Source organism: Heterodontus francisci, chromosome 9, assembly GCF_036365525.1.
Source record: "Heterodontus francisci isolate sHetFra1 chromosome 9, sHetFra1.hap1, whole genome shotgun sequence".
In the NCBI taxonomy this organism is placed as follows: Eukaryota; Metazoa; Chordata; class Chondrichthyes; order Heterodontiformes; family Heterodontidae; genus Heterodontus; species Heterodontus francisci.
Window position 1 is genome coordinate 57,933,698 of NC_090379.1, and position 16,643 is coordinate 57,950,340.

At 43.5% G+C, this 16,643-nt stretch overlaps 1 protein-coding gene across 1 annotated transcript in view; it reads right to left on the reverse strand.

The window, feature by feature from the left end:
• LOC137373795 (GTP cyclohydrolase 1-like) overlaps nt 1–13,689 on the reverse strand; it is a 59,545-nt gene extending 45,856 nt beyond the window's left edge. Inside the window, exon 1 of the mRNA XM_068039174.1 lies at nt 13,172–13,689. Within this exon, the coding sequence (XP_067895275.1) occupies nt 13,172–13,541 (370 nt within the window). The 5' untranslated portion in view covers nt 13,542–13,689. The remainder of the gene's footprint in view (nt 1–13,171) is intronic.
• Nucleotides 13,690–16,643: the final 2,954 nt, after the last annotated feature.

Below are 16,643 nucleotides of genomic sequence, written 5' to 3' on the forward strand. Positions count from 1 at the left end.
TTACATTAATGGTGTGAGGAACCAAAGCTGCATCTGGGTGTTTCACTGACAAGTCAGAACTTCATACTTCTTAGATCAGGGTATTCAGCTCCTAAAAATAAAGGCCAAATAGCATCCTTAATAGTGAAGTTCTATAAAAGGTATCTGGGCAAAGGGCTAACATTTCACTTTTGCTTTGAGACAGTTCAAATCTAGATGAGACTAACTGAAATGGATCCTCCTGTCAGTGCAAAGGTCCTCAACTGTAGGCAGCCTCAAACTTAGTTCACATATTTCCCAATAGCTATGCACCTACTACATAGATACTGACAAAAATTCACACAAATTCCTACAGGGACCCTGGTTTGGAAAACAGGAAACAGAAATTTTATATTGGTGCTGTAAGAGTAGATCTTGAATTTAGGGTTAACTACTAATCAGTGTGACAGCCTGAAGGGAATTTTAGCGTGCATGTACACCAGAGCTCCCACCTCTACTTCCCCAACACTCAACCCCCTCCCTGCCTCTGCTGTCAGATTATTTGGCCAATATCTAGTCTTATATGAATGGCAATTTGCTGCCACTAAAAACTGGGAAGACAGAAGCCATCGTCTCAGCCACCACAAACTCCATTCCCTTTCCACTAACTCCACCCCCACCCCAGACACAGGCTTAAACCATTTGCAACCTCAGCCTCTTATTTAACACGGAGATAAGATTCCGCTCCCATATCCTCACCAACACAAAAAGCATACACTTGAACATTGCCCAGCTCTGCCCCTACTTCAACCCATCTGTCACTGAAACACTCATTCATGCTTTGTGTCACCTCCAAATTTGGTTATTCCAATGCTGTCCTAACTGGCCTTCCATCTTCCCCCTCCATAAAACTTAGCTTCTCCAAAACTCTGCTGCCGGTATCTTGTGCTATACCAGTGCATTATCCTTTTCTTTGCTGTCCTTAATCAGCTTCCATTTCTCCAAAGCCTCACATTTAAAGTTTTTATCCAGATATTTAAATCCTGTTAGGCAACAGCCTATGCTGCCCTACAACCAGCTGATAGAAGTGTGAGGTGATGCATTTTGGGAGGATTAACAAGGCAACGTAAAATACAATGGATGTTAGGACCATAGGAAGTACAGAGGGTCAGAGGGACCTTGGTGTACTAGTCCATAGATCACTGAAGGCAGCAGCACAGGTAACTAGGAAGGCATATGGGATATTTGCCTTTATTAGCCAAGGCATAGAATAGAAGAGCAGAGAGATTATGATGGAGCTTTATAAAACGCTAGTTAAGCCATAGCTGGAGTACTGTGTACTGTTCTGGTTGCCACACTACAGGAAGGATGTGATTGCAATAGTGAGGGTGCAGAGGAGATTCACTAGGATGTTGCCTGGGCTGGAGCATTTCAGCTATGAAGAGAGAGACTGGATAGACTAGGGTTGTTTTCCTTAGAGCAGAGAAGGCTGAGGGGGGCCTGATTGAGGTATACAAAATTATGGGGGGGGTAATAGATAGGAAGAAACCTTTTCCCTTAGAGGTGTCAACAACCAGGGGGCATAGATTTAAAGGTAAAGGGCAGGAGGTTTAGAGGAAAAATTTTCACCCAAGAGGGTGGTTGGATTCTGGAACACACTGCCTGAAGGGGTGGTAGAGGCAGCTACCCTCAACATTTAAGTAGTTAGATGAACACTTGAAAACACCATAGCATACAAGGCTGTGGGTTAAGTGCTGGAAAATGGGATTAGAATAGATAGGTGCTTGATGGCCGGCATGGACACGATGGGCTAAAGGGCCTGTTTCTGTGCTATATAACTATGACCATGATAGATGATTGAGCTATGCTCTGGGTTACTAGCCCTTTAGAATTCTCATCATCTGTCTTGTGGTGAAGTGCTTGGTTTCTATGCTATATTTAAGAATAGAAACTCTCAATGTGCAAACACCCTCTACTTATGCAATTTTTAACAAGTTTTTTAAAAAATATATATTAATTCTCAGGATAAGAGTGTCACTGACAAGGCTGACATTTATTGCTCATTGACAATAGCTCTGAGAATGTGACTTGCCTTCTTGCACCCATGGTAGTGATTTGATAGAACGGAGTGGCTTGCTAGGGCACGTCAGAGGGCAGTTAAGAATCAACCATGCTGGTGTGGGACTAGAGTCATATATAGGACAGACCAGGTGAGGACAGCAGTTTTCATTCCCTAAAAGGAAATTTGCAAACCATTTGGGCTTTGAGACAGACAGCTTCATGGGCACATTTACTGTTACTTTTATTTCTAAATACAGCCATGACAGGAAAGAATATTTATGTATGGCTAGAAACATCACAGAACAGCAATACACAAAGCAATTATAGAGCATTGTTTGATTCTTTATAAAGCTAATTAGTTGGAATTAAAAAATGAACTTTAAAAAAAAATGCTTTCAGTTAATGGTTAGATGAGCAAATAAATCATCTAAATTTTAACTTTTATTTAAGGGTACAAACTGCACATTTATTTTTTCACTATTACCTGTGAGAAAGATGCAAGGACATATCATCTTTAGCAATGGCCAACAAAACAATTTTAGATGCTGTTAGGAAATTTATAATGTGACAGTTTCTGCAAAATATCCTTTTGATGAGCAGAATTTCAATCATCTGTGGATATGAAACTGCAAACATGATGACATCACACCTTTCAAGAAATTGAGATTAGATTTGACTTTACTAGTTATTTTCAGGAACTGCATCACAAAAAGACAATGTGTTGATATGGCAACTGTCTGGATTGCTGTAAACATCTCACTGTACACCTTGGTGACAGAAAAAACTAATAAAACAAAGCAACAAGAGTAGCTTATCAACACTACAGTGAAGTGAGAAAAAACTAAAAGGATATTAAACAAATACGTCATTGTGTTGAGCTGGGTGAAAAAAAGTACACGTTTTCCTACACTGCTAAACAAACAGTTACTACAAAACAAACTTTTATTTCATATTTTCTCTCCAATACAATAAGATCTTCAACTTTTTGTTGAAATTTACTGTGCTTACCTCACTAACAACTACATGAAAACATATGCTGAAGTGAAGGAACACAACCTACTGAGGTTCCCATGGTAGTTCAGCTGGTTAAGACAGAGAATTTAAAAATTAAAAACATTCATGGAATGGCTTGCTGGATTATTTTAGAGGGCAGTTAAGAGTCAACCACAATGCTGTGGGTTTGGAGTTGCATGTAGGCCAGACCAGGTAAGGATGGCAGATTTCCTTCCCTAAAAAAAAAAAGGATATTAAGCGAACCAGATGGGCTTTTATGACAATTGATAATCGTAACGGTGCCATGAAACTGAGACCAGCTTTCAATTCCAGATTTTATTAATTGAATTTAATAAATTAAATTTAAATTCCACCAGCTGCTGTGGTGAGATTTGAACCCATATCTCCAGGGCATTAGCCTGGACCTCTGGGTTACTAGTTTAGCAACTACACCACCACCTTCCTCAGTAAATACCAGCTGCAAACACCAAGAGGATCCTAGGCATGTGCTGAGCTCTCTTACATTTTCTGAGATGACAGTAAGGGATTGCCAATTGACTTCCACTTGGGGAAGGCAGCAAAGGTCAGCCAGTATGTGAACTGTAGCGTAGCAAGTCAGCAGGGAGGAGTGGAGCATGCTAGAGGGAGAGCTCAGTATGTATGAAAGGGGGGGAAAAAAAAGGGGAATAAAGACTTGCATTTATATAGCGCCTTTCAAGACTTTACAGCTAATTAACTTGAAGTGTAATCATTGCTGCACTGTAGAGTGTGTGCAATGCAGCACAGCAAGTCTGTATGTACAGAAAGTGGGTCTGTGCAGAGTGGGAATGCCAAAGTGAGAATGAGAGCACAAAGAGAATGCAACAGTGCACTTGAGAGGGAGTGAGCAGAAGAGAAAGACACAGGGAATCAGAGTGGGTGAGTGAGTATGCATATGCAAGAGCATGTCAAAGACAGAACAAGAGATCTTACACACTAAAAATTAGACAAAGTAAGGGAAAGTGAGGACACGTGAAAGAAAAGGACGACACAGAACAAGAGAACAAACGGGTGTCAGACGGTAAAGCCTGGCTACCAGACCCTGTGTGTCGGGTTTGGCTTGGGTCGGGCTGGACAGTGCTGCCTCTGGGAACTCACGGGCTCAGGCTCACCCATGATTCCCCACAACCCCACCTGTAGGAAAAGCCTGCTGCCAGAACGGATGAATGATATTAGTGTCGGGTCAGGCGCGAAAAAGATTAAAAGATCTCTGGCCTGGGTCGTGTTTGGGTTGGGTTGGGTTGGCTGTGGTCAGGTTGGGCTTCGATTTTAGACCCGAGGGTATGCACAAAAAGAGGCGCAGAGAGACAAAGAGAGTGTCCATGTGCTCTCACAGGAACAGGAGAAGGCCATTCAGCTCCCGATCTATTTCTTAACTCCATCTACCCAGTTTGATTCCATAAGCCATAGTACCCTTGCCTAACAAAAATCTATCACTTTGTTTTGAAATTTTCAATTGTCCTGGCCTCAGTTTTTTGGGGAAACATGTTCCAGGATTTCCACTAACCTTTGTGTTAAGTAGAGATTTCTGATTTGATCCCTGAATGCTTAGCTGTAATTTTAAGGTTATATCTACACCCCTTTGTTCTGGGCTCCCCTACCAGAGCAAACAGTTTCACTCTACCATACCAACTCCTTCAATCATCTTAAAAGATCACCCCTCAATGTTTTATACTCAAGGTCCTAGCATAGATCTCCAGGGAACACCACTAGACACATCCTGCCAATTAGAGTACATACCCATTATTCTTACTCTCTGAATTCTACATCCTAACCAATTCCCTACCCACATTACTAAACTGCCTCTAATTCCACGTGCTTTCATTTTTGTTAACAGTCTCTTACTCAGAACCTCATCTGGAAGTCCAAATAAATAACATCCAAAGACAATCTTTTATTTACCATAAATAAAAAGAACAGAAAATGCTGGAAATACTCAGCAGGTCTGGCTGCATCTGTGGAGAAAGAAACAGAGAGTTAACGTTTCAGGTCAATGACCTGATGAAGGATTCTGATGACGGGTCATCCAGTTAATGTTTCAGGTCATTGACCCGAAACATTAACTGTTGCTCTCTCCACAGATGCAGCCAGACCTGAGTATTTCCAGCATTTTGTGTTTTTATTTCAGATTGAGCATCTGCAGTATTTTGCTTTTGTTCCTTGATCTACAATGTTAGTTACCTCCTTAAAAAAAAAAACTAGACTTATTAAACATACCTTCCCTTTACAAATCCATGCTGGCTCTCTGATCAGTTCATACTTGTGAGATACACAAAAGCCAAAGCGATTGCTGTATGTGTGGAGTATTCTTTTGGCTCACCTTGAACGTGGTCCAAAAATGCTGATGCTTTTCACATTTGGCATGGGTACCCCAATGGTTGGTTGACACCATAATGGGGACTGTGCTGTCGCATGGTTTGCTAAATGTCTTGACAGCTCAAGAACAACTGGAACAAACATCGATGTTACCAAATGGAAGAGATAATAGAGACTGTACAGCTGCAGGAACAGATGGTCAGTGGTCTTTTGTCTGATCTTTGTTGACACAAGACAAAAAGAAAGATCTGTTCCCTAATAAAAGGGAAATTAAAGCGTCTGTGAATTGACCCAATTCTCTTGCAGATGGGAAGATAGTGACATGCGCAAAACAGAGCGAGAGCAAAGTACACAAGTGAGCACAGCGTATGGGATAGCAAAAAAGAGAATAGGTGCACTCTTTCTTGGCACACTCTTGTGTGTATTAAAAGGAGAGAATTAGAGAGAACATGTAATAATTACAACATACACCTCATTATTTTATTTCAATCTGCCAAGCATGCAGGCCACAAATGTAACATAGAACATAGGCATAGGAATATAATTAATGATTAATGCCTTATGAAGTGTTATTTTATTAAATGTTACTGCAGTGAATCATTCTAATCATTTTGGTTCACTGATTCGGACTCAAACAAATTAATTGGGTTGAATTTTATTTCACAACACACTAGCATGTTTAAAACAATATTTAGGCTCATTACTTCAGTGAACATGTATTTTATTAATAAATAATCCAGAGTCCTGCTTTACAGATACCTTCTGGTCTCAAACTCCACTATACCTTTCCCCTTTGACCCATTTTACACTTTTCTCTCAGCCCTACTCTAAATTATTTCCCACACTCTAACACTGCTGGATTTAAAAAGTGGTCTTGGGTGTTAACTCCTATGTACAGTGTCATGGAAGATCAACTAGCTATAATAATGAATGTGAAAGGAATCTCCAGATAACTCCAACATTATTATATTATGAGACTACCAGGATAGAAGGTAAACCAGATGGATCCTGTTTTTTCTTGGTCTAACAATTCCACAGTAAGAGTTCATAGACTGTTACATTGCAATAAGTTTTCTTGTAAATTAAAGCATCACTTTCTGCTCTTCCTGAATCCAAAGGATTGCAAAATCTGATGTAAATATTATTCATAGAATGACTCATCGGAGACAGAAATCCTTTACAAACTTAAAGTTACAGAAGCAAATTCCAGAAGCTTATTAGTACAGGCTGGGTTTTGTTCTTCCCCAAGCATCGGGTTCTGTGGCAGGGGCCTGAAGATACCTCCGTGAGAGGGCCCAGCCTGATATTATCAGCAGTGGCAAGGTCTTGTGGCAACACCCCCACTGCTCAGCAACAGGACCCCAATTTGAATATTTAAATAAAATTAGAATGAATTCATGAACCTCACATCGCTGCCCGGCACTCCTGCGCCTTCGGACCTCTGTCCAGGGAAAGGAGGTGCCACACTGGTGGCGAAGAGGAGGTAATTTCATCAGTGCGGGAGAGGGGGAATGGGGTCAAATTAACGTCATGGGTGTAGGGGGATGGTGGGAATGGTTGCAGTTGAAAGTTTGTGCGGGTAGGAGGGGTGACGTCAGATGGTAAAGTGTTTTGAGGGCAGAAAGGGCAAATAATTAATTTGTTATGGGGAGTGGTAGGGGGCAAAAGACATATATTTATTTTAATTCACTTTACCTTTAAAATATTTAAAATTAGCTGGTAGGGCTTACAGCCCTTTAAAAATGGTGTCAGTGCTGACACCATTGCTGGCCTGCCCCCTCCCCGTGATTGGGGGGTGGCCCACCCCTGCTATTTAAATGAGCCGCCGCAATTAGAATCGCAGCGGCTCCACAATATGCTGCCCGCACGGGCAGGCAGCTATCTTTTTCACCCACCGCCGAAATCGGAGATGGGCACAAAATTCAGCCCATTGTTAATTGTGCCAAAGTCAGAATAAACTAACAGAAGTGATGCATTAGTCAGTGCCAAAGTAAGAAATGGAGGCATATAACTTTGGCACAATGGCAGGGCATTAAAAGTGAAGTGAATGCATTTATAATAAATAGATTTCTTTTATTCTAGCAGGCTAAGGGTTTCTTAACTGTTTTGCGTGCTAAAGAGCCACAGGAGATAACCAGACTACAAATATACTGCCAGGATTTCACAGAGTTCTTGTTTGACATCTACCATATGTTGCGTTGAAAATTTACCGGACATTTAAAGTCACAATATATAATCAAGTAACTAAAATTAGTAAGCCCAGCTACCTACAAGGCATTCCGAAGAGAAATGGCTGTATTTTAACCTGCAAGGGTTGGTGGGTGGGTGGGTGGGGTGCGGAAGGCAGGTGTGAACTAGTGCGTGTGGTGGATTAAAACATGCAAAAATGCCAGTTTCCTCTTACGTACACCTTTTACCCATGTGCTTTTGAAGGCCTGTGGAAAACTGCCATGGCAATAGCAGATCTGTGAATATGTAGAAAGGCAATTAAAATCACATGTAACATTGCATTCCAGTTTTTAAAATTGCCAGTGCAAGGTCTTTCAGAACTCTCAAACTCACCAGGGCCAGCAAGGCGAAAGCACAGTGGGGACTGAGGGGCTGTGAAATGTATGCTGGAAACCTTTTGAATACTGAACCAGGACAGCTACTTCCATTGCTTCCAATCTGCACCTTCTCCTTTGTTATCTCTTGCCCAACCCCCACCTCACTTGTTTATAATCTGTGACTTTTCTAATATTTGTCAGTTCCGAAGAAGGGTCACTGACCCGAAACGTTAACTCTGCTTCTCTTTCCACAGATGCTGCCAGACCTGCTGAGTGAATCCAGCATTTCTTGTTTTTGTTTCAGCTGCTTCCATTCCTAGGTGAAAGGTTTTTGATCACGACTTGTTCTAAATGTGCTTGGAGGGGGATTTACAACATTGGGGAGGAGATCATTACTGCTATCTTGGACTTTCCCCCCCACTTTGATCTGTACTTTCCTGCTGTCAGCTTCACTGCAGCATGGGAGCAGTTCATGTAACTCTACTTTGCTTCTCTTGTTCTGCGTCAGAGGTCCAATCACATCAGCAGGAGCTGCCTTCAATTCAGCCACCAGTCAGTCCACAACTCCAGCTTGAAGGAGACACTGCTTAGTCCAGGGTGTACAGACAGAGGATTAGTTTTTTTCAACATGACAGAGCAACAGTGCTTCAGGCTTTTTTTGGCAAGTCGTTGCTGAAATCTGCAGCTTCCTTGAACAAGACCTCCTGCCAAGTGGACCAGGTGGACACACATAACCTCTGATCATCAAGGTTATCACAGCCCTGAATTTCTTCACCTCTGGCTCCTTTCCAGGAAAAGGCTGGACATCTGCAGGATTTCAAAATCTGATGCCCATAAATGATGAATGCCATGCTTGCCAGGGCCGCTACATACATTCACTTTGCTACTGATGAGGCCAGTCAGAACGAGGAGGCTCTGATTTGCTGCAGTGGCTGGATTCTCACAGGTCCAGGGAGTCAGAGACTACACACATGGCCATCAAGGCCATGATCAACCACGTGTATTTGTCAATCGAAAAGGATTTCACTCCAATGTTCAGCTGATGTGTGACCACCAGAAGGTTTTCATGCAAGGCTGTGCAAGATATCCTGGAAGCTGCCATGATGCTTTCATAATGCACCACTCACATCTCCCACAGGTCTTTGCATGGCTCCTGGAGATAAGGGCTACCCTCTAAGGACACGGTTGATGACACCGGTGAGCAGTCCTACCACTGATGCACAAGAAAGGTACAAATGGAGCCATATGAACAAACCATTGGGGTGCTGTAGAAGCAACCCAGGTGCCTGGACAGATCTGGGGGTGCCCTTCAGTATGCACCAGCAAAGATGTCGAGAATGGTAGTGGTGTGCTGTACAGTACCTTGCAGAACCTAGTGCAGCAGAGAGGACTGGAGCCGCAGGAGGAAGGTGATGACCTCTCTGCATCCTCAGAGGAAGAGGAACAGGATGAGGAAGAGCATGATGTGGCTAGGCTCCCTGTAACTAGCTTCCAGAGAAACCAGCGATGGACTCAGGCACAGTTCAGACAACCAGAGTGTGTGACGCTGTATGGCACAACATGCTGAACCTGAGGTACCACACATTTCCATCATCATTTTCAAAAAACATTGACATGGCTGAGCAGTTGTCAAGGGCAATTAGGGATGGGCAACAAATGCTGGCCTTGTCAGCAATACCCATCTCCCCTTAAAGAATAAAAAAAATATAAACAGCCAAGTGGATCCTTCCTTTTCCTATTACTTCTACCTGTTTCTGCCCCGTGCCTTTAACAGTACTCAAGGCAGGCAGCTTGTTCCCCTGCTCTGACAGCTGCGATGCTTGTGGCAGATGTCTTCTGGGTTTTGGGGCCAGTGAAGGCCCCGCCAAATAGTGTCCCACCTGCACATATGAAGGGGCAGACTCAGCTATTGGAGAGGAGGCAGCATGCAAGGCTCTGACAGACTGGAGGAGGTTGGACAGCACTTTGCTACACTTCAGTGAACAGCCAAGGCGAGGCCTTCCTCCATCCTGTTTAAACTGGCAGACCAAATTTGCAGGCCATTGGTGAGGGGCAGCATGCACTCAATTGCCCAAGTCTGATGTTTCATGCAAGTGGCCATTCTTTCCATGGAGATGGAAATGAGCGCAAAGGCCCAAGATATCACTCAGGTCTTATACTACTAAAAGCATAACTATAGCACTCATACTACAGATGGACTCCTCCAATGGTGCATAATGCCCCTGGAAATAGTGACAGAACCACACATATTTTCTGGTCCTGCTCCAAAATAGTTCTCCTTGTGGATGGCCCCGATGCTCAACATCTGCATCCAGCTGATCAGAGCTTGGAGTGTACTGCACCCTCCGATGGGGACATGTTGCGAGATACACACACACACACACACACACAGAGAAGGAGTGTTGGCCTGCAGAAAACACTGGGGATGGCAGCGTGAGGGATGTGGGATCATCCCACTTGAATGTGGGATGCCACTCCCCTTTCCTGATCTGATGGCACTGTATTCAACTGCAAGGCAACACACTCCAGCTACTGGCCTTCTCAGCTACTTCGAGCTATGCCTGTTTTGTTTGAGATTGGCCTCTTCCTCCCTTCTGAACAATATTTCTCTTCAGGCCCTCACAACATGATTTCCAGGGATACCTCAGCAAATTAGCAGGGGTGGGGGCAGCCTTCTCACATTGCACCTCCATTAGGTTTGCTCTATTTTTACTCATGGAGCCATTCTTGCCCCTGCTGTTCACACTCTGGTCAGGAAACCAGGGAAGCTAATGCCATGGAGGAGTTAAAGTACACTCCACAAACATTTGGGTTCCCAACCCATCCTGCAGCCCTCCTGCGAGTAAGTCCAGAAGCTAAAATTCTGCCCAAAGGCCACAAGTATCACAATGGAAACTCTCAGCTACTTTTCCCTGGTAAGTGGCTTAAGATTCAAATGTGAGACTTGAGTTATGTTTTATCCTAGAACAGAACATAATGGACGGAGGGACCTAAAATTACAAGCCCAAATTTCTCCTTGACATCAGATACACCTCAGGCAACAAAAAAAGGCATGCAGGCCGAGTTTATTTTCTTATCTGTTCATCTGAAGATTAGAAGTATTCAAAGTTAACAAAATCTTTTAGAATTAACTATTTGCTCTCAGTATGGTTCACAAATTACAAGGAGAAAATATAATATGTATAACTAGTTCTGGTCAAAACATCAAGGTTAGCTTCAGATGTTGATAAAAATCTGAGGAGGCGAGTCCTAGAACTAGATCAATAAGCCAGTCTAATTCCTGAAATCAACCTTACTCCACCTTTTGAAACAGTGCGATCCTAGAGTTGTTACCACAGTACTCCTAGAAAAAAAATGCAAGCAAGAATCAATAGAGTTTTGAAGATACAGGTGTGATCAATGTATCCCAACATCAAAGGTTTGTTTTGATGAGTCATCCTAGGCATACAAGCAAAACCACATTGGGAAAATGTGAAACGAAGGGTTTATTTGCAATTAGAAATCACTGCTCATCACCAAGTGGCCTCTTCCTGTGCTATAAACTTTTTATGATTCTATCACACGAACCCATGTAAAGACAGGCTCTCTTACATGGGGCCATGGCATGCATGACCAACTGAATTATAAAATTTAATTGCACAAAAGCTTATATCCTGAAAACTATATCAAATATTTCTGAAGGGACAAGCTGTTTTAAATAAATGAGTCTGACCATCTCTGTAAAGAAGTACATCTCACCAGTGAAGCACAAAGCGGTTTACATATACAGCTGAAGGGATCACAAAAGCATATACTATACATGGTCTCATTTCCCACATAGCCTAATTTCTTTCCTCAGGAATTTGCAGACTAGTTTAAAAATGAGCAGATTTGTCATGTAGTTACTTGAAACTCATATTGAGAATCTAATAGTTTGCTAAATGAAAACAAACAGGATACAACAGGCTAAAACAAAATTGAAGCGAGGATAGGGTTAGCATTGGGTATATTTAATAACACTGACTTGATTCAAAAGGCTTGACAATAGATGTGCTATTAGGAATACTGAGTTATTAGTATATAATCAGGTGGCAGGACCGTATCTCCAACACAGAAGTCCTCGAGGCGGCCAACATCCCCAGCTTATACACACTACTGAGCCAGCGGCGCTTGAGATGGCTTGGCCATGTGAGCCGCATGGAAGATGGAAGGATCCCCAAAGACACATTGTACAGCGAGCTTGTCACAGGTATCAGACCCACCGGCCGTCCATATCTCCGCTTTAAAGACGTCTGCAAACACGACATGAAGTCCTGTGACATTGATCACAAGTCGTGGGAGTCAGTTGCCAGTGATCGCCAGAGCTGGCGGGCAGCCATAAAGGCAGGGCTGAAGTGTGGCATGTCAAAGAGCAGTTGGCAGGAAAAAAGACAGAAGCGCAAGGGGAGAGCCAACTGTGTAACAGCCCCGACAAACAAATTTTTCTGCAGCACCTGTGGAAGAGTCTGTCACTCTAGAATTGGCCTTTATAGCCACTCCAGGCGCTGCTTCACAAACCACTGACCATCTCCAGGCGCGTACCCATTGTCTCTCGAGACAAGGAGGCCAAAGAAGACTCAGACAATTTCTTTTTGAAGTCATGCATCAACTAATGTTAGTGCAGCTTTACAAATGTTCAATATTTGGATGGCACGCAGGGAACAGTGGAATTCGCCATCAACCTGTTCGCGATTTCAGTTAAGCTGTTTAGGGATATAGAGACTCCTTCGTTCACTGATGTCATGAGAAGTCCTTTTGATTAAAGCTCAATCGGTCGAGCAGGTTCCTCGCCCTCTTGGCGAAGAGAGGTGGTAAAATTAGGGAAGTGGTGAAAGAACACAAACTATTTCACATGATTGTCAAACATGAAAGATTGGTTGAGGTGCGGCTGACTGCAGACTTTTAGCGGAAAAACACAAGTAAGATAGAAACCAAAAGAGAGAGACCAAAACAAATTAAGGTGTCCCACTTCCCACGAGTAACGAAGGACAGGAGCACCGCACTTCAAAAGCAGAGACACCACCTCAAACAACTACTGCTTCTCACAACGGACACAAACTCCATCTTTACATGAAAGATTAATATTTATATTAAAAAGGCGATCAGGAAACATTTGAAGCATTAAGTTGTCAATCACAGAACGAGAGAGAGAGAAAGAAAGAAAGAAAGAAAAGGAAGTTTTTTAAAAAAAAATGTAGTTAAGAGGTGAGCTCTCCGCTTCCTCGGCAAGCTGCCTCTACCTGAAATCTTCTCCTGGTAACCCTTGGTGAAGAACTGCATGGCAGTAGCGGCTCTCCACGGTGTCTTGAGGAGCCCCTGCCGCTCGGGATCCTCGCCAAGCCCCTTCAGGATAGTCGAGTAGGCGGCTTGCAGACTCGGCAAACTCAGTTGGTTGTCCTCGACGCTGCGGGTCCGCTCCTCCTGCCACTGAGCCGCTGCTCTCTGCTGTGCCGCCGCTCTCTGCTGTGCCTCCCACTCCGGCGGCTGCGGGTGCCCATTCAGCCAGCCACCGGCACCAGCCGCAGCAGACATGGGCAGCTTGCCCGAAGCAGAGCCGCTGCTCAGCCTCTCGGCCTTGCCCCCTTTAGCTAATGGCTTTCCACAATCCATGAACGTGCGGAACAGGAGCTAGAAGCCGCGGCTGTATCTGACACAGTTGGAGGGATGAGCTGGCTCTGTATACCTAGTGGGACAAGTGGCTGCTCACTCAAAAACACTCATGTTTCCGGCTCCTTTTAATACAGCCACGTCTGAACTGACGCCCTGCCATTGGCTGCGGGGATCTCTGCGCACTGGTTGCGTCACTCGTATTCATTGAGAATTATCCGAGATCAGCCTCAAGTATGTAAAACAGAGCAGACGGGCCAGCTCCAGGAAGCACCAGTAACCTAACCCAATGTAACCCATTTTCGGTGTTCAGTTCAACTCATACCACAGGACCTGACTGTTTTAAACTTACTGGGTGCGGCTGGCCGGTGGAACTAATGTTCTTCACATCCCTCCATGTTAAACAAATCCTGTTCCGCAAATCTGAGTCCGGGGAAACCTTACCAATAAAACACCCAATGACTCAAATGGCTTAAGCTGAAAGGTCATCGTGCTGAAGTCACCCCCCCCTTCCTCTCTCCAAAGACGCTGGCCGGTGTTTCCAGCATTTTCTGCTTTTTGTTCCAATGACCTGATTTCCCACAAAATTCTTTATCTTCATAAACATCAAATCACCGTGGCTCAACATTTAAGTATTTTGCTTTTTGTAACGACATAAATTTGAGGTAACTATTTTGAAGTGCGTTTTCTAACTTCATAAACTGCTGTGAGAGATGATGATTACAGTAACTGCTTTATTTTTATACTTAGAATTCAAAAACAATTTAGTTTACGTGGAACAAAAACAAGAAATGCTGGAATCACTCAGCAGGTCTGACAGCATCCGTGGAAAGAGAAGCTCTGCTGAGAGATTCCAGCATTTCTTGTTTTTGTTTCGGATTTCCAGCATCCGCAGTATTTTGCTTTTATTTTAGTTTACGTGGATTTGTTTATAGAGCTTTAGTGGGTAAAGGAATCACCAATTATTTAACTTCACTGAAAAAAATTTAAAAGCACTTATTTCATAGAATATTTACAGCACAGAAGGAGGCCATTCGGCCCGTCGTGTCCATGCCTGCTCTCTGTAAGAGCAACTCAGCTAGTCACACTCACCTGCCCTTTCCTGTAGCCCAGCAAATTTTTTCTCTCCAGATATTTATCCAGATCTCTTGTGAAGGCCTCGTTTGAATCTGCCTCCACCACATTCTCAGACAGAGCATTCCAGTTCCTAACCACTCGCTGCACAAGCAGTTTGTTCTCATGCCCGTTGCTTCTTTTGCCATTCACCTTAAATCTGTGTCCTCTGGTTATCGACCCTTCCGTCCGTGGGAACAGTTTCTCTCTACTGTGTCCAGGCGCCTCATGATTTTGAACACCTTTATCAAATCTCCTCTCAACCTTCTCTAAGGAAAACAGCACCAGCTTCTCTAACACAACAAAAACAAGAAATGCTGGATTCACTCAGCAGGTCTGGCAGCATCTGTGGAAAGAGAAGCAGAGTTAACGTTTTGGGTCAGTGACCCTTCTTCGGAACCAGCTTCTCTAATCTATTCATGTAAGTTCTTCACCCCGGAACCATTCTTGTAAATCTTTTCTCCCCCCTCTCTAATGCCTTCACATCCTTCCTAAAGTGTAGAGCCCAGAATTGGACACAATGCCCCAGTTGAGGTTAAAGGTTCATCATAACTTCCTTGCTTTTGTACTCTATGCATAAAGCCCAGCATCCCATATGCCTTAGAATCATAGAAAGTTTAAGGCACAGAAAGAGGCCACTTGGCCCATCGTGTCTGTGCTGACCGAAAAACGATCCACCTATTCTAATCCCACCTTCCAACATTTGATCCGCAGCCCTGCAGATTATGGCACTTGAGGTGCATATTCAGACTCCTTTTGAATGAGTTGAGTGTCTCTGCCTCAACTACCCTTTTGGGAAGTGAGTTCCAGATCCCCACCAACCTCTGGGTGAAAATAATTTTCCTCATCTCCCCTCTAATTTTTCTACCAATTACTTTAAATCTATGTCCTCTTGTCACCAACCTCTCTGCTAAGGTGAATAGACCCTTCACTTCCACTCTATCCAGGCCCCTCACAATTTTGTACATCTCAATCAAATATCCCCTCAGCCTTCTCTGATCCAAGGAGAACAACCCCAGCCTATCCAATCTTTCCTCATAGCTGCATTTTTCCAGTCCTGGCAACATCCTCATAAATCTCCTCTGTACCCTCTCCAGTGCAATTATATCCTTTCTATAATGAGGTGACCAGAACTGCACACAGTACTCAAGTTGTGGCTTAACCAATGAGTTACTGTTCCAGCATAACCTCGCTGCTCTTATATTCTATATGTCAGCTAATAAAGGAAAAGGATTCCATATGCCTTCTTAACCACCTTATCGAACTGTCCTGCTACCTTCAGGGATCTGTGGACATTCACTCCAAGGTCCCTCACTTCCTCTACACTTCTCAGTACTTTCCCATTAATCATTTATTCCTTTGCCTTGTTTGACCTCCCCAAATGCATCACCTCACATTTCTTCAGGTTGAATTCCATTTGCCACTTTTCTGCCCATCTGACCAAACCATCAATATCTAGGATGTTTCCCCTTGTGGGAGAATCTAGAACCAGGGGTCACTGCTTAAAAATAAGAGGTTGCCCATTTAAGACAGAGATGAGGAGAAATTTTTTCTCTCAGAGGGTCATGAGTCTTTGGAATTCTCTTCCTCAAAAGGTGGTGGAAGCAGAGCTTTTGAATATTTTTAAGGCAGAGGTAGATAGATTCTTGATAAGCAAAGGGTGAAAGGTTATCGGGGGTAGATGGAAATGTGGAGTAATCAGTTCAACTTATTGAATGGTGGAGCAGGCTCGATGGGCCGAGTGGCCTACTCCTGCTCCTAATTCATATGTTCCTGCAGCCTACAGTTATCCTCCTCACTATCTACCACATGGCCAATCTTTGTGTCATCTGCAAACTTCTTGATCATGCCCCCTACATTTATGTCCAAATCGTTAATATATACCACAAAAAGGGGACCCAGTACTAAGCCCTGCGGAATGCCACAGGAAACAGCCCTCCAGTCGCTAAAACTCTCTTCAACAATTACCCTTTGTTTCCTGCCACTGAGCCA